The sequence below is a fragment of the Pygoscelis adeliae genome, unplaced genomic scaffold (genome assembly GCF_000699105.1).
Source record: "Pygoscelis adeliae isolate BGI_AS28 unplaced genomic scaffold, ASM69910v1 Scaffold183, whole genome shotgun sequence".
Lineage (NCBI taxonomy): Eukaryota > Metazoa > Chordata > Aves > Sphenisciformes > Spheniscidae > Pygoscelis > Pygoscelis adeliae.
This window is the reverse complement of record NW_008824536.1, coordinates 1,813,915-1,835,865: the sequence shown is the minus strand read 5'-3', so window position 1 is coordinate 1,835,865 and position 21,951 is coordinate 1,813,915. Positions and strand designations below refer to the sequence as shown.

The 21,951-nt window shown below is 40.1% G+C and overlaps 1 protein-coding gene across 1 annotated transcript in view; it reads right to left on the bottom strand.

Moving 5' to 3' along the window:
• Window positions 1-6,914: 6,914 nt before the first annotated feature.
• ALDH1A2 (aldehyde dehydrogenase 1 family, member A2) overlaps window positions 6,915-21,951 on the bottom strand; it is a 58,553-nt gene continuing 43,516 nt past the window's right edge. Inside the window, exons 8-13 of the mRNA XM_009321582.1 lie at window positions 19,274-19,376; window positions 16,146-16,330; window positions 15,239-15,403; window positions 14,634-14,791; window positions 13,751-13,825; window positions 6,915-9,082 (exon numbers count right to left, since the gene is read on the bottom strand). Coding sequence (XP_009319857.1) covers window positions 9,010-9,082; window positions 13,751-13,825; window positions 14,634-14,791; window positions 15,239-15,403; window positions 16,146-16,330; window positions 19,274-19,376 — 759 coding nt within the window. The 3' untranslated portion in view covers window positions 6,915-9,009. The remainder of the gene's footprint in view (window positions 9,083-13,750; window positions 13,826-14,633; window positions 14,792-15,238; window positions 15,404-16,145; window positions 16,331-19,273; window positions 19,377-21,951) is intronic.

Genomic DNA, 21,951 nt, shown 5'->3' with positions numbered 1-21,951 from the left:
GTGGAAGAGGAGCTGTGCAGGAGATGTGATCAAGTACATGTCTGGGAGTGAGGCATGAGGCTGTATGAGGTGTGCTAAGGACTGTGGGGGAAAGAGGAAGTGAAAGCCCATTTTAGCCACCCACTCCCACTACGCCTTCCCTTCCATAAATTTCATCCTGGTTTATCAATTTTTCTCTCTGCTCAGCAGCATCTGCAGTTGCTCAGATACTAATTTGCCTGTGATTGCAAAGGGAGATGGTTTGTGACTCAAGCTAAAGTAAGCAAGCATGCCTTCCAGAGCTTTAATAACATTCAAAGCAGGGAAAGACTCAACTATGGACAGAAACCTAGCAAGTCTTTGTGAGTGTTTATTTTTTATTTTAAAGGTTATAAAACACATTGAGTTCTGAACATACAGTAACTTTACTGCTGCTTAATTTCCTGACAAAAATAGGTTACAAAATTATTTGCCGTAAAAGTTGATGCCTATAATTGGAAAAGAGGCATGTTGGACTGGTTAAGTTCTCCTGGTGCAGATGAGACTAATAATGACTTACTGAACACTGGCTGCCATGACTGAGTCTGGAAAGTCAGTTATATTTGCTGCCTTGGTTCTGCAGTCTAAATCACCCAGGAACATAGTCTAATGAGGAGCTGCTGCCCGGCCTGCCCAGTGTTTAATGGCAAAGCTGGAAAATAATAGCAGAGACTATATGCACAGTAAAGTTAAACATTCAGTGCTTTGCCTCAGCCAGAACCTTTAGAGAGGCACCATTTACTCCAAGAAGAGTAGGAATTAAGAAGGGAGAAAGAAGGCCATTAGGGAGAATAATGAGGTAGAAAAGTTGATTGTCCTGAAACTTTGTATAAAAAGAAGACAAAGTGGAAGAAGCCCATCAGTTTGTTTTGCTTTGTCAGGCAGAATCTGATGGTGGCTCAACACACTGCACTGCTCTGTGCAACGTGGTCATTGCTGCTTAACACAGCTTTCACAAATAATGCATGAAATCTACCTTCGTTCTTCTGAGCTTTGTGTACAAAACAGCTGAGAACAGCATTTGCAGTGGCTTTGGTTTGGTGACTATTACTACCCCAAAGAGGCAAATAGTAATACAGAGGAAAGCATGTTTTTTTTCATACATAATTGTTCAAAATTCTAGAAGCAGCATCAAATCTCTTGGCCAGCCCATAATCCTAAAGCTTTTAGAAACTTTCAGCAAAATGCCCCCACCCAGACAGATTCTGCAGTCCATAGTATGAATTTTGCCTGAAAAAGAATGGGGCCCTAAATGTTTGAAACTGCACACTAGAAGGCTAGCTGGTAATTAGTCTTCCCAGAGAGGACATTGTAAAAACAAATCATTGAGCCATTTGTTGCTGTTCTACCTAAGAGCACAGATAGTTAAAAGAGCCTCTTTGCCAAAACCCTGAGAAAGAGCTCAGGATGTTCTATGTGTTTTTAAAATAGAAATCAACCAGCAACCCTGTCTTTTAGCAGAGCTTTGCACCAGCCCTTCTATAATACATGCACAGTTCACTACAGGGAAGAAAACAGGTTTGGCATTTTCATAGGAAAGAGCTGCAAGGTGATTTGAAACACTGAGAAACAGTATCTGCAGTGATTTTGTCATCGTGTTTTTTATGTCTGTTATAACGGAATATGAAATTAACTTAAAACATTTGTCCCAGAGCCTTGGCTATAAAGTTGCTACAGATGCAGGAGATGAGAGCATCTTTCTGGGTCTTTTTGAAAGGCATTGGGCAGCTGGAGTCTACTGTCATTTTCCCACTAGAGCAATCTGAAATAGTGGCACCAGGGAGGTTCACAAAGGAGAATCTAATGGGAATTGTGGAGAGGGTCAAATGTTCTGCATTCCCTAAGGAAACTCCTGTAAAAGTCTGTTGTACCAGTGGCATTTCCTGGGCATTTTTTCCCATAAATGTCTGGCAAATTGTGTTTGTCCTTGGAAGGCAAATGCTGCAAGGGGAAGACTGCTGGAGAGGCAGGGCTGCAGCAAAGACAGAGCAGGAATTGCTCTGGGTTTTGCTGCAGTTTCAGTTATGGGAGTAGGTGGTTCTGTATATATTGATGTGGTCAGAGGCTTGGCCAACTTACCAGTCCCCGGGAGCTTTCTAGCAATGGCTTCCCATGGCTTAAGGTGTGCAATACATGCTGTGGAGAAACATGGGACAGATTCTCAGAAAAGATTCCGTTGCTCCAGTTTAGTTTCATGCCAGGACAGAAGGGGCATAGTGCTCTCAGCAGCTTCAGTAGACTTACCTCCTCCCCTACATCGGATGCGGCAGGCAGCCCCTGTGATAAGGCAATCCTGGTGCAATGCAACATCGCAGTGTAGGAGCTTTCCTTGTACTGCTCAGGAGCTCCTGGCTATTCAGGAACACAGATTGGTAGCTCTATGAATGCCCATTTCTTTGGAGACAATTCCTAATTTCACAGCCAGGTTGTATTTAAAAGAAAATATGCATGTGATGCTGGAAGAATAAGGCTGAAGAGTATTTGGTGACTTTTCTGGACTTTTTGGAATGCTTGATTTGAATAAAGGCTGTCTGCTTAGTCCCCATAGCTGTACAGCCTGTACAGATAGGGCATCTCACTAGCCAGCTCTGAGTGAGAGCCACACTCTTGTGAATGAACAAGCTGGGAGTTCTGACTAGTGGCAGAACCATCAGATGTAAGGGGAATGCTTTAGCTGTCATCCTTAATCTGCAGTTTCTTGGTGGGAGCGAGAAGTACCTTTCCATTCAGCGTCCTTCCCAGAAGCCTGAGTGTTTGTGAAGTTCAAAATTAAAAACTAAAAGGAGGACTCTTTTGCCAGGCACTGACTGTGCTTTGAGATTGGATGTCAAGTGCCAAAGACTCTGGGAGAGGTTTTGGACCAATAGAAAGCAGGAAATAGCAGAAACTTCAACAAGAGATCCAGATCTATGTCCCATCTTGGTCCCAGGTGAGTGTGAGAAAACCAGTGGACCATGAGCTGGAGCCCTTTTGCCAGGGGAAGCAGTGCAAACACATTTTCTTTATGTTCGGCAGCAGGAGTGAGCTGCACACAAATGTCTTGTTAATTAAGCTGCTGTAGGAAATGAGAACTCAGCCAAGCATACAAAGAGCAGGGAAAAACCCCAAAATGAAGCCAGTTAATATTAGCACAAGTTACATCAACCTCATAATGAGGAACCATAAGGGAGAAGGAGAGGGGCTAAGCAAGGTCATGAAAAATTATCAAATTGTGTGTGAATGCATATGCACAAACGCATGAATACTTTGACAAAAGCTAGTGGTGGATTGTTGAGAGGCCGATGCAGCTAAGTTCCTGCTTTGTTACATAGATAAATTGCCAAAGGAAACATTATCCAAACAGTTCTACTTCAAAGGCAAAACGACAAGCTTTGGGGAACTTGTGGTACTTTCAGTCTGGCCAATAACCAAGTGTAAAGTGTAAAATATACATGTTTAGGAAGTAGGACACATGCCGTTCAAGACAGGCCTTTCCCATGCTCTCAGACCAGTGCAGCTTCATTTGATGTGCAAATGCATGATGTGTGATCTGTCCTGGCAACGTGCTGCCTGCCAGCAGCACAAACATTTCACAAGCACCCTTTTGGGTTACTTCAGCCTGCTGTGTGCACAACCTCCTTGGCAACCTCTGCAGCTGGAGCTTTTCTTACAGTCTATTGCTGTTGTGGTTGCACAATCCAGGTTTATTTAGCAGGTCTCGTCAAGAGACTCCAGGCAGATAAAACCACCTAAAAACCCAGCCTGGAATTGCAGGATTTGATGTTAAGATACTAGGATTAAATGACAGTACAAGGAATGGTTACAGTAATGCACTAGGGAACATACCAGTAATGCAGACTTCATCGATTCTTAGGGCAAATTGTCCCGGCAGATGTCTCAGCCTTTCTGAGCATTGGAGACTTCAGGGCATTACAGCTGGTGGCAAGGGCCCTCCATAATACGTTTATAAATGTCACCTGAAATCGGGTGAAATAATGTTCCCCGGAGTGCTTCCTGACACTGCAGGCACAGCCAAAAATGTATGTACAGTGCACAGTACAGGACAGCCTCTGCTGTTTGATGAAACTCATCCTATAAACCCATGAGAAGTAACAGTGCAAGTGCTCACCATATAGAAGCAGTGGGTTGTGGGTACAGTCCCTCTTTTCAGTAGTGGCTTGAGTGGATTTAAATTTGTTGATATCAGAAAAAAATAATTGTGGTCTTTACGGTGCAGCTGGGCTCTAGAGTACCTGTGCTAGGGGGATGAGGCTGGCTTTTAGTGAGGGTTCAGGATTTAAACTCAGTTGGCTGAACTGTTTTAGAATTAACCGTTCTTATGAACCAGGGGCACGTAGATGTGCTTTTTCTCCCCCTCTAACAGTAAGCTAAGGGAATTAGGGAGATTGTGCAACAGATCTGGTGACTTATCCCAGTTGTACTAAGAGGCAAGTCACCCTTGTGCCTCTACTCACTGTCTTTGTGACAGATTCTCAGTCATATGTGTGTATGCAGCCTCTAGGCCTCAATCTTAGATAACCAAGCACTTGGCGCTGAGCACTACCCCAGTGTAGCAGCTGTGGCTACACAGACAGCTTAACCTGCTCTTCACCACTAAAATGACTGAACTTGCACTGCAGCCAGCTGTAATAATCTGTTGCTTGTGTTAACCTTGAATTCCAGTGTGTCAGTTCCGGTCCTCTGAGAAAAATTAGGCAAGTGCTTATTGAAACCAGCATCCCAGCACTCCACATTGTGCTGTGTGGAAGAGGAAAGTGGGACCCCAAGCCCTAGTAGTAGCATATTCTAGCCACGCTTTAGTCTCATGAAATTATACCACTACTCTCACATCAGCCTAATCTAGCCTTATAAATGGCCGAACTTCATGCTGAAGGCCCCCACTTTGCTTCAGAAGTTCCTGAGCTTTCTGGGAGAGCCACACATAGTTCCCAGATATCTGCACGCTGTCAGTGGACACGGAAGATACAGTGAACATACAGAAAGAATTAATCAACTATGTGTTTAACAAGGATGAAGAAGAAAGTCTAATGTGCTGAGAGAAGTCTGTTTGAATGGGTTGGGAATGCTGATGGCATCTAATAGCCACAGAGGCTTTTCCTGCTTCCTGATAGATATAGCACTGTGAATATCAGTCATTGTGGTATGAAGTTGTTATGAGAAAAATAACTTCCTGTGTTGATGGACTTAGCATGCGGTAAACGGAGATGTATGGATGCAAATGTAAGGTGGTTGTAAATGTAGCTCTCCAGAGCTCTAGGTGTGACCATGCAGAGAGCCATAAGTAAACAGTACGGTGTATTGCTTGTTTTTTGACTTCCTCTCTAGCTAAATTGGTGCCCTGAATTCAGTGTTACTATGGGTTCTTTTTTTTCCAGGACAGAACTGAGAAATAAGAGGGCACTGTAACACAGTGCCTCTGCATGTGCAAGGCACGCTTTTTCATCCTGGCCTCTGTGGGGAGGAAGAGAAAGAGCATTCTTTGTAACATGGCACCAATATATGCGTGAATGCTATTCAAGTAGTATCAATATCCATTGCTTTGTCTAAAGGCCACAGAACTGAAATTCTTTTTGCCTTTCTTCACATCCTTTTCCCAGAAGAAATGCACAATTATTTCCAAACTCTCCCTTTACTACGCCGGTTTATGCATTTATTGATACATTTACTTCCACTGGCTGGGGCTCCACAGAGTGGTTATTTACTGTGGACTGAACTTTGCTCATTTCATCAGATGACAACATTCCTTGTTTTCAATGGGTTCCAGAACAACCTTCCTTCATTCACTTTGCTTTCAGAAAAGCACTCCATTGCTTGTACCTATGTGACTGCTTGGAGTGGTGAGACAGGTTGCAAACAGGTCAGAGAGATGGGGAATATGGAGAGTGCTAATTGTCCACTCACAGTCCCATGACAGTGTTGTCCATGCCACTAGTTAAATAGAAATGAAACTCTGCTTAATATATTCCTGATATCCCAGACTTTCAGGAACAGTACTCCTTTTTGAGAATGCAATTTCACTCCTATTATTAAGTGTTATTCTCTTTTATCCCATCTGTTTTAGTCAAGTTACTTTATCTATTGTGATTGCCTGTAGAGTGTTGATTAAACCAACAGTATTATTCTGTGACACTGAGGTATAACCATTGCTTGCCATACAGTGACGTAGCTTGGCCTTATTAACTGAGTAGTTACTTTATCTAAATAGGCACCATTTCAAAAGAGGAATGCTGTTCCTGGCAATGAAAGTAACCCTGGAATAAAGGAATTGCTTGAGGGAGAGTTGTATAGTACCTGGCCATGTGAATTTTACTGGCTGTCAAATAACGTTGTCTGTCCTTTTCCCCTGTTTTAGCATTTTGAAATTAAAGACAAGTAGAATATCACTCTATAAAAGATCTGAGTGTTGCTCTAATCATCTCTGTGACTCATCTACTAGAGAAAGAAAAGGCATCATGATTTTTTTCAAACATTATCCAAAACTCAAGCTGTGATGCAGCAGTTTGCAAGGGTGCCCCACTGGTTCTGATGATTTCAGACCTTCCCCAATAGCTAAACTTTATGACCATGAGGGTGAGGATGAACTTTGGCTATGACCTAGATCTGCAATTCACAAGTGTTTTTCATACAGCTGCAATAATATTCCAGAAAATGTAATTGGCCTTTTACTTCATTCACTTTTGCAAATGAAAATAAAGCTACTGTGAGAGCAGATCTTTTGCTAAGAAAATATTTTTTTTAATATTTTTATAGCTCTGTCAACAATAAAGGAGTCTCACAGTCTAAAGTCTTTCTCTAAGCCTTTTTAATGGAAAAAACTTCATAGAAAATATCCTTTTACTTTTTTAATAACATATAACTATATACATGATTAAAAACTGTAACAAAAAGCTGCAGGGACTGGAAAAATGTTTTGTTGGATCCATGCAGATGGTACATTTAAAAAAGGATTTCACAAATCCATGTACATCAAATGGAGCTGCAGTGACAGGGTTGAAAAAAATGGCGACTCTATATTATTTACCTGAATGTACTGGGAATAAAGCACAGACGTACAAAATACACAAAAAGAATACAAAAGAGTACACGGTGTAAATGCTGTTAGCACAGGAAGTTTCTTTTTTAAGTAAATAGGAGAAAAGAAGTAAAATCTCCTTTTTCACATTTTATATTGCAGTTTAAAAGATAACTAATCTCTTATTTGCTGTATTTTGTTTTTCTTCTCTCTGACATACACTACAGTAGAAGTATATGGCAATTGCGTTTAACAACTCAGGAATATTTTGATTCATCTCCATGTCTGTGAATGTACTGGCATTTCTGAATAACATCATGTATACATTTTGCTTTAAAAACACATACAGAGTTTGACATGAGTTAGAAATACAAAATATTGAGGGCCACCACACTACAAAGTGCTGGATACTCTTGTCCCGATCCAGCAGTATGTTTAAGGACACACACAACTTCAAATCTAAGAGGAATTCCTCAGAGAGTAAAGGAAGTTAAGAACGTGCAGAAATGATTTGCCGATCAGGTCTGGAGTTTTCAACAGTTCGTAGTACAGACTCTGCAGCTAGGAAAACTGTTACACCTGAGGCCATAATTCTGTCCTTACACCCCAGATAATGTAGCTACACAGTGTAGATGATTTACTGTACTTTTAAAATAAATTTTCTTAATTCTAAGTTAAAACATAAAACCTCTTTTAAAAAAGACTGGGGAATCGATGAGCTTTGCAGCTGGAAAGAACAAAGAGATGGTGTTTAGTTTGTTAGTTACAAGTTGGAAGAGATTGTGTAGGCAGCAGGCAATAATGTGACAGGTTTTAAACACCTCATTTCTAAAAGAACTTGCTCATATTTTTGTCCTGGGCCAAAAAAAGAACAGGCATAATTGAAAAGTCAGTACCAGCCAGTAAGCTCACCTGAGGCTCACAAGCATGGTGAGGATGGCAAATAAGAAACTAAAGTCAAGCTTACTTCTTGTCAGGAGGGCTTTTGCTGGGTTCTTCCTGCTGTAACAAATACTTAATAATTCCCAGTGTAATCACAGGCAGTTTAATAGCAGACAAATAAATGGAGTCTGTGTGTGCATATACTTGTTTAAAAAAAGAAAAAAGGTGAAAACAACAACAGTAACAACAACAACAACAAAACTAGACAAGCAGTGAAAGCTGAAATATTCTGTAAAGCCTTGGGATCTGTTCCTGTTCTCCTTAACACAGTCCCACGCTGTCTGGCCATGCTCTTTTGGCAGGCAGGTAAAACCTTTCAAGTTCCTGTAAGTGAGGGAGGATTTTTGCTTATAGCAAGACATAAAGTAATTATGAAAATAAGCTTTGAAAACCAAATCGCTGTGGGTCGTGAAAGCCAAATCTCACTGATAAGTATTTGGATTTCATTGTCCATAATAATGGTTTGATTCCCTCCCCAGTTTGACCTCTTTATGTGAGCATGCTAATTGGAAAGTTGCCAATATACCAGTTTGTGGCTCATTACTGTTCAGAGTCTTTTATTTTTTAAGAACATCAATGATACTTGTTTATGTTGTCCATTGCTAGCATTTTGGGTAGAATCTGGCTTGTAAAGCCCTGGTTGAAACTAGAATGTCAGTACAAGGCAGGTGTGTTCGAGAAGGCAACCTGAAAGCAGTAAGACTTATTTTGTTTCTTTAAAGAAGAGATAAATGTGTGTGTGCATGCATTTGCATTTATCAGTTTTATAGCTAGAACCATTATTAAATGATGCCCAATAGCAATTTTATCTCTTGTTATGATTTGTTTTATAAAGATGTAACGATTCTCAGGAGAGTTTTATGAAAACATGCAGAGTTGGTTTGCATTAGGTATGCAGTTATGTGCCCAGTATATAGGTTGCAACTTAACTTCTTAAATACATATTGTGTAACACTTTTTATTTCCTGAGTGCTGGTCTCCATAAGGAATAGAGAGGGTGGCATCATGTGCTCTTCTGCATGTGGTCCTTCGTCATTTTAGGAGTTCTTCTGAGGGATCTTTATTGTCACAGTTTTAACTTCAGAATATTCTCTCAGTCCACATTCACCCCTAAAAAGCAAATTGCAGCATCAGCTTACACCAGACATTAATTCTTTATTGAGCAAAAACCTGCAAAGTGATTCCTTGATAAAGATACAACATAAACTTCTTGGCATAGGTTTCTGTTGTAGTATGATTTTGTACAGGTTTTCCTTTCATGCCATCTTTCAGAAAACCTGAAGATTAAGTTTCAGTTTATGTCAAAAGAACAATGGATGGCTCCAGCATTTGACAAGGAGATACAGAATGACATTAAACCCAGAAATACTCACTGTCCGCTGATGGAACTGTTGGGAGTGAATTGATGTCCTCTGTCCTTTCCAGACCTTGAAAATGTCCAAACACCAAGACCTGCACCACTGGCCAGTGAAATTACTGCTTATATTTGCACTCAAGAAAGAGAAGGTCCAAACTGAGTACTATGGAAAATGAACTACTCGCAACCCTGGATAAAGATGAACTTGACTCCTAACCCCCGATCTTTTTTCCCTGACAAAATATCCAGCAGCAGAAATTAAGAGCGTTCAGCTTGCTCAGATTTCCACTAGATTTATGTAGAAGACAAGACCTCTTTCTGTCCTGGCAAGGCATCTTACATAAGATCCTCTATACTGCTAGAAGCTAGCCACTTGGTCCCAGTCATCTGACACATGGTTCTGAGGAGCACGTGTTCTGCTTTTGATAAATTATGCTTAAGAAATGGGCGTTTCTGAACGCCATGTAGATTTTGTTGTAGTCTGCTCCAGCCTGGCTCATCTCTTAGGCAACTCTGCTGAGGTTTAGAGTGGGTATTGTGTGGCTTCTTGGGAGTTATGCCTGTCTTCTCTGAAGTATAGGTATTTGCATTTTGCTGTGCATATTTTGAGTAATGGAGAAGTGTTCTAGTCAAGTCCTTAGTTAAATTCTAGTATGTCTGCCAAATGCTGTGTATGTAAAGCAAACAATGTCCCCACCTCTCAACACAGGTACAGCCCAAGTCTGGAAGTAGAGTATCTCCTCTATATGAACTCATATAAGGATTCTTTTGCACAGGCTCTTACAGACATTTGTTTCTTGATTAAATTCTTATCCCCACTCCTAAAACACACACAATACTGCTCCCTTACTTACATTAAAATCTAAAAAGTGCTGACATACATATCATGTTAGCGTGTTTACTATTTGACACTGCCTTCTCTCTGGATCCCTTTGTGCAGAATTTAATGCCGACTGCACCATAAAGAGTATTTCGGGGTAATTCCTCGGAACCTCCTTCTAATAAGTGTTGCTTTCAGAATGGAGTGAGGGGCCACTGTTCAGAGCAATTAAACCCCTCTGTATGCCCCCAGTGTTGCATAGCCTACTTTGTATTTACCTCTACTCTGTAAATTTTACACAAAATATGAGATTGGGGGAGGAACTCCTTTAACCTTCCTTGGAAAGTTAATTCATTTGGGCAGAAATATCAGTATTTACCAGCCCATTTCACTCCATGTGCAGTTTTGAAAACTTTCTGATGTGCCTGTTGCCTTAGTAAGCCTTACATGTGATATAGTGGTTGATATTTAACTCAGACTGATGATTCAGTAGGCATTTTAAGATTTACCAGTACACGCCAGGAAATATATTAGTAAAGATTTTTTGACATGTGAAAGGTTCTCATTGATTTGGACCACCCCACCCCCAGCTTTCAGTAGAAAGTGGTAGATTTGTCTCCAAAGAATGACCGAAAACTTTAGCTGTTTATCAGACTCAGCTGAGCCACAGAACCACTCCCTTATGGCTCAGTGGAAGCTGTCACCGGTAGCCGCATGGAGCCCAATAACTAATGCTAGTAAATCTCTCTGTGTGAAAGTTTCTGCTTGATTCAGTAGGGCTGCGGCTTGGCTCCAGACACCTGTTGGACACATTTTTGCAAGTCTATAGATAACCTAGCCAACAGAGTATCCAGCGCCTTTATGTATGTTCCAACTGCCAGCTGATTTCTTATCTTGGCCTGGCAAACAAAATGAGATGTATTTATTGTCTGTTTCTTCACCTCAGGTCTTCAGGGCATTACACGTTTTGTTTTCTGGCCAAAAGTTTGGAAGTGGACAACTCTGATGAATTCTAAGGCAAGTATTTTTCAAAAGTTAAAAAGTTGCTCGTGCTAAATAGGAAGATGGGTTATTCCAGACATTCAGAGCAGAAGAATCAGTGTGTGTTCAATTAAAAGGCTTGCTTGTCCCCACAGCCTAATACAGGGAAATAGGGAGCAAGAACATCCTGTTCTATGGCCACTTTGGGTCTTCTTGGATTGCAGTTTGGTATCAGGGTGAGAACAAGGGTTGCGTTTGTGAAAAGGAAGGAGCCCACAGGTCAAGTTTGCATGATGCTATCCCTTGGCTGTGTAGGTGTGAGGGAAGGGGAACAAATCACTCTCCAAAAATAAATATTACATACTATCTTCCCTCCCTCAGTCTAAGAGAAAAAAAGATAAGGAGAAGAATTACAACGCCAAGTCAGTCTCCTGCTTGCACTTCTTTTTGGGAATGCAACTATGCACTGCTGTATCTCAGAGCTATCCAGACAATAATAATTCCTATGACATTAAAGGATAGTTCTGAAGTAGAATGGCACCTCCTTCCCTTGAAGACATTTGGACAGAGACCAGAATTTTGGGACTCTAACATAAAATGGCCACATGTGGCTATCTGGGATGAGTCACCTGATTTTTAGTTACAGAAGTTAAATTTTACACCACTCAGGTAGTGATAAGAAGCTTTAAAGAAGTGTAAATGTAAAAAAAATCCCTCTTTTGGACTCCTTTAAGAATACAAGAATATTGTAAGTAGCCTTAATGTAAACAGAAATCAGTTGTATTGTGTACATGAGTTCTGGATCTGTACTAGTATGCACATACCCTGCTACATTTTGTGGGAGTGTAAAATGAGTATAGCAGATCTCAACTTTCTGTGTTCATTTTTTTCCCCATGTGTGATAAAAATCTGTAAATTTAAATGTAGGAACAAAACAAGTCCCAGATAATACAGTGCTAGCACAGACAGCAAAGTGGCACAATTATGATCTGGCTGTAACATAGTATTAGCTTAGCAATGACACACATCTGTATGGACACTTTCTCTTCTTTTTTTTTTTGTTTGTTTGTTCATTAATTGCCTGACTCAACATTATTTATGCTGTAAAATGTATCCCTTAAAAACAGGGATCTAAGAAACTGGCATTTTAATAAAAAGTATGCAGATATTAATGCAGGGGGGAGCAGGTGAATTAGAAGGTGATATCTGATCAAAGAGGTTCTGAAAGGAGTAGAATAATTACTCATAAGTAGGTTTTCAGGCATCTTTGTGAGATAGAGATTATTGCCATTCCAAACATTTATTGTTTATGATGAGTATTTTCAAAGCTGTACATGGGAATCAAATGTACAACTGGGGTAGATTTTTCCATGGGAGCTGGGGTGCTGCCTGGTTTCCCCCCCTTTCAAAAAATCTACAATATCAATATGTGAATATTTTGCTTGCACAATTAACCTCCCTGAAGTCAACGGGGTCACTCTTCGGTGTCAAGTTACTCATGTGCTCTATCGAGCTTAGTAGTTTTAGAATATTTTCACAATGATAAGAGTTAGATGAACTGACATATTTATGCCAGTGTGAGATCACCTCATAACTCATGAATGTGGAGAATAGTATGAATGTGTTATTCAAAGTACTCCCTAATGAGGGAAAATATTTCAGACTACATAGAGCTTATTTTATAGATCAAGTTGTATACTTCAACGTATTTAAAGTTTTAAAGAGTTTGACCTTACTTTAGTTTTACTGCAGAGTTTGCCATTAGCCATAAGCTATTTTGAAAGCTTAGGTGAGACATATCTGGTATACGTGCCTCCTGCACAGAAATTAATTGAATCCTTTGTATGCGTAACCAATCTGGGGCTGATGCAGTTGCTAAACTTCCTTGTGATTGTAACGAGGATTAAAAACTGGTAAGACTTTAAATTAGGTACATGGGACAGTATTTGAGTGTGGAGCTCCATTTCAAAATATTTGGCACTTAGTTCTAAATGGAATAAGAAAAGACAGAAAACTTTCTAATGGAAGGTGATTTTTTGAAGGGATGTAAACACATTTGCCTATCCTTCTCTAGGCCTGATTTCATTTAACATTGTTTATAAATCTGGAAGAGATAGATAGCATTTTAATAAAATTCAGATGCACCTATATTAATAAATGTAGGAAAAAGTAAAGAAAGGAAAAAATAGCAAGAGAAGCAAAATATATATGGCAAAACAACTTTGAAACAAGTACACCAAACCAGTCAACAAGCACACAGCAGTACCAAAAAGACAATCTTTCTGCAAAAGAGCTGGTTAATATGGCTAAGAAAAACTCTCAGAAAACACAGGTTATAAGTTCAGAAAAACACTCAGAAATTTTCAGTTCCTTTCAGAATAAGAAGGGAGTTCCAGTAATTTATTCTGCTATGTCAAAAAAAAAACAAAAGGAAAAGAAAATGGTCCTACCACGTAAATCAATTGCATTTCGAACTGGCAATGATTATCAGTCATCTTATATTATGCCCTGATCCTCAGATGGCAATATTTCCTGATCTTAATTTGCATGGAAGGATTCATTAATGTTTATTAAGTTGTAGAGCTGAAAACAGTTTAGAAGACAGGAGTGTAATACTTACATCTCTCTCCCATTGCCAGACATTTTGAATCCTCCAAAAGGACTTTGGGCATTTAAGGCATTGTAGCAATTTATCCTGTAACAGGAAGAGGCATTCAGTCCAACTGCGCTGTTAGAAAGACCTTTGGACAACTCGGGGAGAGGCTGAAACTTGTGGAGCTAAGGACACTGTATACCTCTTAGTAATAACAAACTTGTCTCGTGTTGAAAAGAAATGAGGGATTTATGCCACAAAAACAACATTCTGCTCCTTACTCATAAGGAGAATGGGATTTGGCCTGTGAGGACTGGAGGAGGGCACCGAAAACTTGGATGCAGCTTCAGTAATGAACTGTTAGTCTGCTGACAAACCTCAGTCCCAGTTTATAACACAGAGCTATTAGATTTGAATTTATCCTTTTTCTCCCTGATTTCTCGTGGATCTTTAGTTTATCCAGGCTTGACATACCAAATTGCAAGGTATTAAACTCTAGAAGTGGCATTACCTATTCCTAAGGTCTAGAGAGAAGAGGTGTCCCCTCAGTTCCTTAAAGTTGTAGACAGTACATGATTCTTTGTGCCTTTAGCAGGAACCTCACAGGATTCCTCTGCTCCACAGAAAGGATCGTTTATACTCTGCTTTGTTTGTTTTCAGTAATGCCATTCAGCAGTGTGGCTGCCATGCTAATGGGAAGCAAAGCGCTTTCCAGTTTTCAATATCATTCACCCGCAGTGAGCAGTCACCACACCTCCCTACAGCTGTTCCATATCTTGGTTAGTGATTCACCACTAGGATGGTCTAGAAAAACATTTTTCAGACGAAGGGTGCAAAACTGAGGTGCCGTAACGATAGCGAGTCAAACTCTTTATCTCCAAGAGCAGGAGTGTGATAACTTCTGCCTTACCAGACTGTCCCAGCCTGCATTGCTGAAGAGACTGTCAGGGCCTTGTTTATGTCATTTGTAAAGACAGCAGCTACCAGCCCAAAATCAGAATTGTTGGCTCTCTCTATAACTTCATCCATGGTTTTAAATCTCAGTATTTCTTGAACAGGCCCAAAAATCTGCAACAAAGATTAATCATTAATTAATAAACCAGCCCACTCAGAGGCATTTTATTCCTGTTTTATTCTGCTTTTTTAATTGTCTTCTCTCTCCTGTTGTACTCTTTACAAATTCCCATAGCAACATTTAATTGTGATAATAGCTGTCTGTAAAAGGACATGAATTTCCCAAAGCAGTTGCCTCAGTGGAACTTATCCATTCTTCCCTTATCTCTTTGAGGTCTGAGACTTTACAGCCAATGACAAAAATTGAGCTTCTTTACCCAACTGATGTTGTCAGTTGCTGTGTGCATAAGGAGTTCTAAAAAGATTTTTCTCTTTTTTTTTCTTTTTTTTTTAAATATAGTGGTAATTTTCACTCTAAAGCTTTTGTTTCAGGAAGTAAACAAAAGAAAAAAAATCATTTTTAGGACATTCTAAAATGATCTTGCCCGTGTGCGTGAATACCTCCTCCTTGGCAATCCGCATGTCATCTGTTACATTGGAAAACACCGTAGGTTCAATGAAGAAGCCCTTTCTTCCTAGCCCTTTACCCCCACATTCAAGTTTTGCTCCTTCAGTAATGCCACTTTGAATCAGTTCCAAGATCTTGTTGTATTGTTTTTTATCAATCTGAAAGAGAGAAGAAGCCATTTGACTTGCAGACCGTGCACTTGACAATCAAGTCAAAATTGCTTTTTTAGGCAAGTCATGTTCCAGTGAGTAGACTCATGCTCATATTCACTTCTCTTTGAGCTGGAGATGCCAAAGATCTACGAATAGCTGCTGACTGAAACCTAGGGCTCAGTCTTCTTAAGGATGTGTCCCCTATGTATGTGGCTCAACCCACATTCTTGCTAAGCGATTTGGTTTATAAGCACGAACAAAACAGATCATTATTTTTTGTCCCAGGTTAACTGCCTGAAAATGGTAAGCCCAGCTGGTTATTAGTGGCAGGAACATCTTCTAAAGACCTATTTCTAATTCTGCCCATCTTTAGCTTAGAACTCCTGTCTCTCTAGTGGTCTACAAGCACAGTTACGGTTGTAGACAATTTCTTGAAAGTAAGCGCCCACAGATATTTTGAGAGCTGCTCACAATTTACAGCTGTATCTTGGGGGCTGAAGATCAGAATCTTGCTGTTAAAGCTGTGAGGCAAACTTATTGATATTTAAGATGAGAGTTTTTACTTAACAAGAAATACCTCTGAGCTGCACAGATTATCTGCTCCATTAGAATTTTAATTTTTAAAACGTTTATCATGTCAGCTACCCTGGACTGTGAGTGCGTATGCACTGACTGACCTCTGTCCTAGTAGAGTTTAAACACTTCCAGGCACCTTCTGGGCCGTAGAGCCAAAGCACTGTTCCTTTACCTGTGGACCTTGCTCTGTAGTTGGGTCAAACGGACTCCCCACAACTCTCCTCTTTGCACGTTCTACGCTTCTTCTAACAAACTCTTCATAGATTGATTCTTCCACATAAATCCGTGAGCCTGCAGTGCAGCATTGACCTTGATTGAAGAAGACCCCTTGGTGAGCTTGTTCCACAGCATAGTCCACTAAAAAACCAAGACAGCATATGTTGCTCTGAAACATCATAGACACATCTGCTGTTACATCAGTGTCTTGTGTATTGCATAGTGCCACATTCCCAAAACTTAAAAGCAGAAGTAGGATTTGGTTAAAAAAAACAAAACAGTGACCAAATCAAAACATACGATTGTGTGTTGGGTCATAAATGAAGATGATTAATTTCATTTTGTGTCATAATCCCTGTGAAAATACAGAGTTTTTAAACATGTCTAAAGTTGATTTTTTCCCCATTTATTCCACCCTGGACATAGCTATACCAGAGGGATATTTGGCGCATTACAACTGTTTCAGAAACATTAGATTGCAAGGGACCACTTGGGACTTCAGGCATCGTCTAGGTAAAGAAGGGTCCATAGGTAATACATTCCACATGCCATCTTGTGACACAAGCCACAAAATATTGCTTAATGTCCCACTGCAAAAATTAAATCAAGACAGTGCTTTAGCAGTCTATAGGAGTAGGGTATGCACGAACAACTTCATCAATGCCAGCAACTTGTAATTTATCAAGCAAAACTCTTAAGAGACCCTAGGAAGCGGATTGTGCTGCACATTATAGAAGTCTGTCTGACTGGGGTCAGTAGAAGAGTGGAAGGTTTGTCTGTGATCCCAAGTTTGCACTTGGTTTAATACTGCATATGTGAGAATTAGAACCAACCAAGTACTTGAGAGACTTTGACTTTGATAATGGCAAGACCTATCCTTCCCAAAAAGCCAGATTATTTTTCTGCAAGACAGAAATGTCTTCTTGGCCTGGACAGGTGACCGAGTAGGGCTTTAAAAATATAGGTCAATTATAGAACAATCAACCCTTGCTTTCTACTCTAACTTCCTTGGAGGTACAACTAACACATCCACTATCCAAGCAGGAGAGAGGATCCAGTCATATTTAGACATTCAGAGCTAAATTCTCCAATTGGGTGTAATAGCTGACTAGACAAGAATATTGAATTCATCCTTAAACAGTGATGCTCTACAGCACTGTAAGACCTCTGTTATCAGCTGTAGCACTTTGGAACATTGCTTAAAGTATAATCTTTTATGGAATAAACAAAGCAACAGTGCTTTACTTTCAGCACATCCTAGACAACTCCATCTAACAGAAATGTCTTATTCTGCCCTCAGCATGGTCTTGAAAAAAAATTATATAGGGTGTTCCCTGGACCACATTCAAATTTTCCCAGGCAGTTCCATAGAGATTGAGAACACCAGTAGATAGAACTGATTAACTGATGTTTTCTTTCTCTATTGTTAACACAGTTTTTCACCATGAGGGGCTCTAACCATTCTTCTCTGGTTTTTTTGGTGCATTAAACTTTCAACAGCTTTGTCATGCTTTCTGCTAACTTTTGGCACACAGTGTCCCTCAAACAGAAGAAACGGCTCTTTTGGAATGGTGAGCAAATTGTCTGCTGTTCTTAAATAATCAGAGCTTTGAGGTCTGAATCTCAGGTCAAGTGCTGGTGGTTGTAATTATGGGAAGACCAGAAAGCTTTAGTATGATATACTGTGGAACAGACAGTCCTGAAGAAGACTCTGCTCTCCTCTGCGCTCTGTTGTTCCCCTGTCGCCTACAACTTCTCCCCAGGTCTTCAACTTTATTTGGCAGATACACCATGTCACAGATAAACTACAGCTCTGTGTGGCAGCTAGGAGTATTTGTCCTTCCCCTGTGGAAGGCCATAACACAGACCTGCCCCCAGCATCTATTACTCTACTAGAAGCGTTCAGGTGATCCAGTCTGAGTTAGTAGGTTAGGGACATTTGAGATGTCATGATTTCTGGTGGGAGATGGAGATAAGTAACTGGGGTAGAAGGCTGTAACTTCTACATCTGGCTCCAACTGACAGGAGCCTTTTTAGCTTACCAGGATGACTGTGGCTGTAATTTAGATCGCCAACTTGGTAAAACGTTTCTATGTGGAAAAGCTGCTGAAAGGTGTCAAGCTTTCCCTAGTCTTTCAGACATTGGTAAGTTTTGAAAACGAATATAGGATTGTCACCAACTCTTGTAATTCGTACTATTCAGAATCATTCTTCTATTCACTTTCCCCTTTTAAGGGGGAAGACCAAATCCTTATATGCCTATTTATTTAGGTTACAAAGTTCTCAGAAAATGCATTGAGTACAGTGTGCCTGCACACAGCCTGAAACAATAGCTCAAAGCAAGGTGTGAACTGTCCCATTCATCTTAATGGGGTGTTAACTTCAAAACCTCCTGCTGACAATTTAGATATCAACATTTTTAACTATTTCATTGCTGATCATTTAAGCAGAAACTTCCAGTTTGTGTTTTTATCCTATCCTAAATGGCTGTCCTGTACCTTCTCAGGTGCCAAAAATCTCAGCTGCACAACATCATCCAGCTGCCAAAATCTTCAGCTCCCTGCTGACAGTGGCAATGAGGATATTTCAATACACAATGCTTAAACTGTGAAAATCTAAAAAATGGAATAGTCTCCATTTATAACTACTATCAAAACAGCTTAACAAAGGAATACTGCACTGACTAGATTAGCAACTCAAGTGTAAACTGAAGCCCTCCCTTTTTATAATTGCTGTAAGGCAAAAAAATCACAGAATTTGCAGATTTAAAGCACTAAACCACCTTGCTGCAGAGTTTAGGATGACGAATGTGTATGGGACCATGACTGTGAATAACACCATTCCTATATGCTTGGTTATAACTTTTTTCTGTTTTCTTGTTGTCTATGAATCTGGGTTCAAATGTTGTCTTTTTATAAAAAATACCACACTGTAGGCTGCTTCTGTAACATTAAAAAGTGCAATTAGATACAGCTATATTGGTCCATTTCACTTTGTACAAAAGATATACCCTAAAATGAAAAAAAAAAAAACCAGACACCACACAAACACGCTTTTAAGAAAAATATGGAAGTGCTGACTTACAATCAGCATCTGCAAAAATAATGTTTGGGCTTTTCCCACCCAGCTCCAGTGTAACTCTCTTCAAATTACTCCTTCCAGCTGCTTCTTGGATCAGCTTCCCAACCTGAAAGGAAATGGAGACACATTTTACAGGGAATGTAGTTACACAGTTCACTTTAACAGCCAGTGTTGGCTATCACTGGAACAGAGCTTTAAATAATCCAGCAGGTTCTTCGATCCAAACAGATTCTCATCAGCAGTGGACAGCTTTCCAGGTTTTTTTTCTAGAAATTGAGAGGGGATAAGGCACAGTACAAAGTGTTTGTACCCTTCACCCAATTGTATCTATGCTAAAACTGCTTGGGGCTTTCTCTTAGGATGCTTTAGGAGGGCTGAATTAAAAATCTGAAACTGGTGTAACTAGAATTACTTCCATCCAAACTAGTGGCATGTTCACAAAGTTTTACATACTATTATTAAGAGGTTTAGTTATATAATTTTTAGTGGGAAAAAATAGATCTGACATCTGAGTATATATTAAGCATGTGTTAAGCTTATTACTATTCATTAGCAATAACTGCTATCATACTTCTTTATATAGTCCAGGTGTTAGTTACCCCAGATGATCACTGCTTTTAGAATTTATTTCACTCTTACTACTTGTAGTTACTAAACTGCTAGCCAACCTGTAGGAGGGCATTTGTTCTCTTCAAAACACAGTTTTCAGTGCCCAAAGGTTTAAGTAATTTGACCATTAAATCATGATCCAGAATATGTCAAGTTCTGATGAAATCATCAGCCTTTTCTGCAGAGTTAACAGCACACAGCAGAATACCAAGTAGGACAAGAAGTTAACAGAAGCACCATCCCAGACCTGACCCTCAGCTGCACCACAGATAATCTTAATATGGGCTGAGGGGGTCAAAGGCACCTCCAAAATGTCTTTGTAGATTGTGGGGTCAGCTGGAGCAGAATGCAGCCCTGTGGCTGAAGCAGCCGCAAATTGCAGATCTTGCCAAGGAACATAAGGGTACGTTAAATGGAGTAGCAATCTGACAGCTACGTATTTGACATTTCCCTGGAAAACGTGCTCCCTGGAAATTCTGCCCTCCCTGGATCAATGAATCCAAAATAGGTCAGATTTTATACTGTTGCAGTGTAACTATGCCCATTTTGCAGCTAAGGAAATAATCACTGGTAGATTTAGGCCTCTACATGGTAAAACACAAGATTAAAAGTATCTATTGAATATTGAGAAGCTTGAGAACCTTGATAAGTGCTTTCTTTTAACTGGGATATGTTTTAAGGTCACACAGAAAGTTAGATGTGAAGTGAGATGGGAGTGAGTCCAGAGCTGGATGTTTTTTTCCATGTAGTACTCTGGTCTCTAGCTGTTTTCTATTTCTAAGGTCAGGTGAGTGAGATTCCCTGCCGTAAGGGGTTAATGGATGAGGAGCTGAACCTCTTAGAGAACTGAAGGCAGTCTGCTAGAGAAAGTTAAGTCAGCACTGGAGTAATCAGAAAGCAAATGAAACAGAAACCAGGGCCCCCACAGAAAAAACAAAGCAAAAACCCCACAGGATAATGAAGGAATTGTCAACCACTTCATGTACTTTTGTGATTAACTGTTTATCTGGTGATACCACAGTCGAGTGTGACTGAGGTTATTTCTTAAAAAAAAAAAAATTTAAAAAAAAATTAGCTTCTTTACCCCTGTATTGATGGAATGGAGTGTTGACATTATCATGAAATTCCTTGCATATCCCCTTAATTGGAGCTGATTTTATTGCTATGTTTGACTGACAGCCAGAAGTGAACATGAAAAAGAAGGACCCTTTTTGCCCTCCACCCCCAACACATATATTGAGCACGTCATCTGGAAATTCCAGTCTCTCAAACTGTGCTGAAAATGTACACTGGAAACCAGTGAGACTGCTGTGTTTATAGCCAGTGCCAGCCAATGCCATTCACACCCTCACTGCCTTGAACCTCCCTCTCTCAAAGAACAACCACCACCTATCTCCCCTCAAAAATTCACAAAGAGCAGAACAGACCAAGGAAGCCAGAGCAATGTGTCCAGCCCACCATCTCTCCACCTTCCGTTCTACCACGTTTTAATGGCAAAACTCTTTTGTCCATATAAGTAAAGATTTTGAAAGGATTCTGTGCAACCAAGTGATTGGCAAATATGCAAGTCCAAATATTATGTATATGGCAAATATTAAAGTCCAAAGAGTTTGGAGACAATGGTGTTAATTTGGAAAAGTATGGTCCAGAGTATTGTTAAGACAAAGAGGTGGTTGTCAAAGTATAAACTTAACAGACAGCTTCACTGTCCTTCTTGTTAGAAATCAGTGTAGACATCAGGATGGTAGGGCTCACGCTGCTCAGCATTTTTGTTCACTGTGCTCTTATTGTGCCCTATGCACTTACAGGTTGAAAAAAGTCTTAGGGAAGGCACCAGTGCTGTGATTATTTAGTGACAAAGGCAGCCTTTTGTGACTGACCCTCTCTTTATGGAGAAAGACAGCATGAAAGGGATAAGTGATAGTGCTGCAATCTGTATGGTCTTTCAGTACATGCTTCCTGTGGTGTCTCTCAGCTATATCTGTGAGCTCCCAATAGGCAGTACAGCCTTGCGAGGGAACACTGGAAGAGAGGACTCCCCCACAGATAATGGAGCTGTGTGATTATTCAGC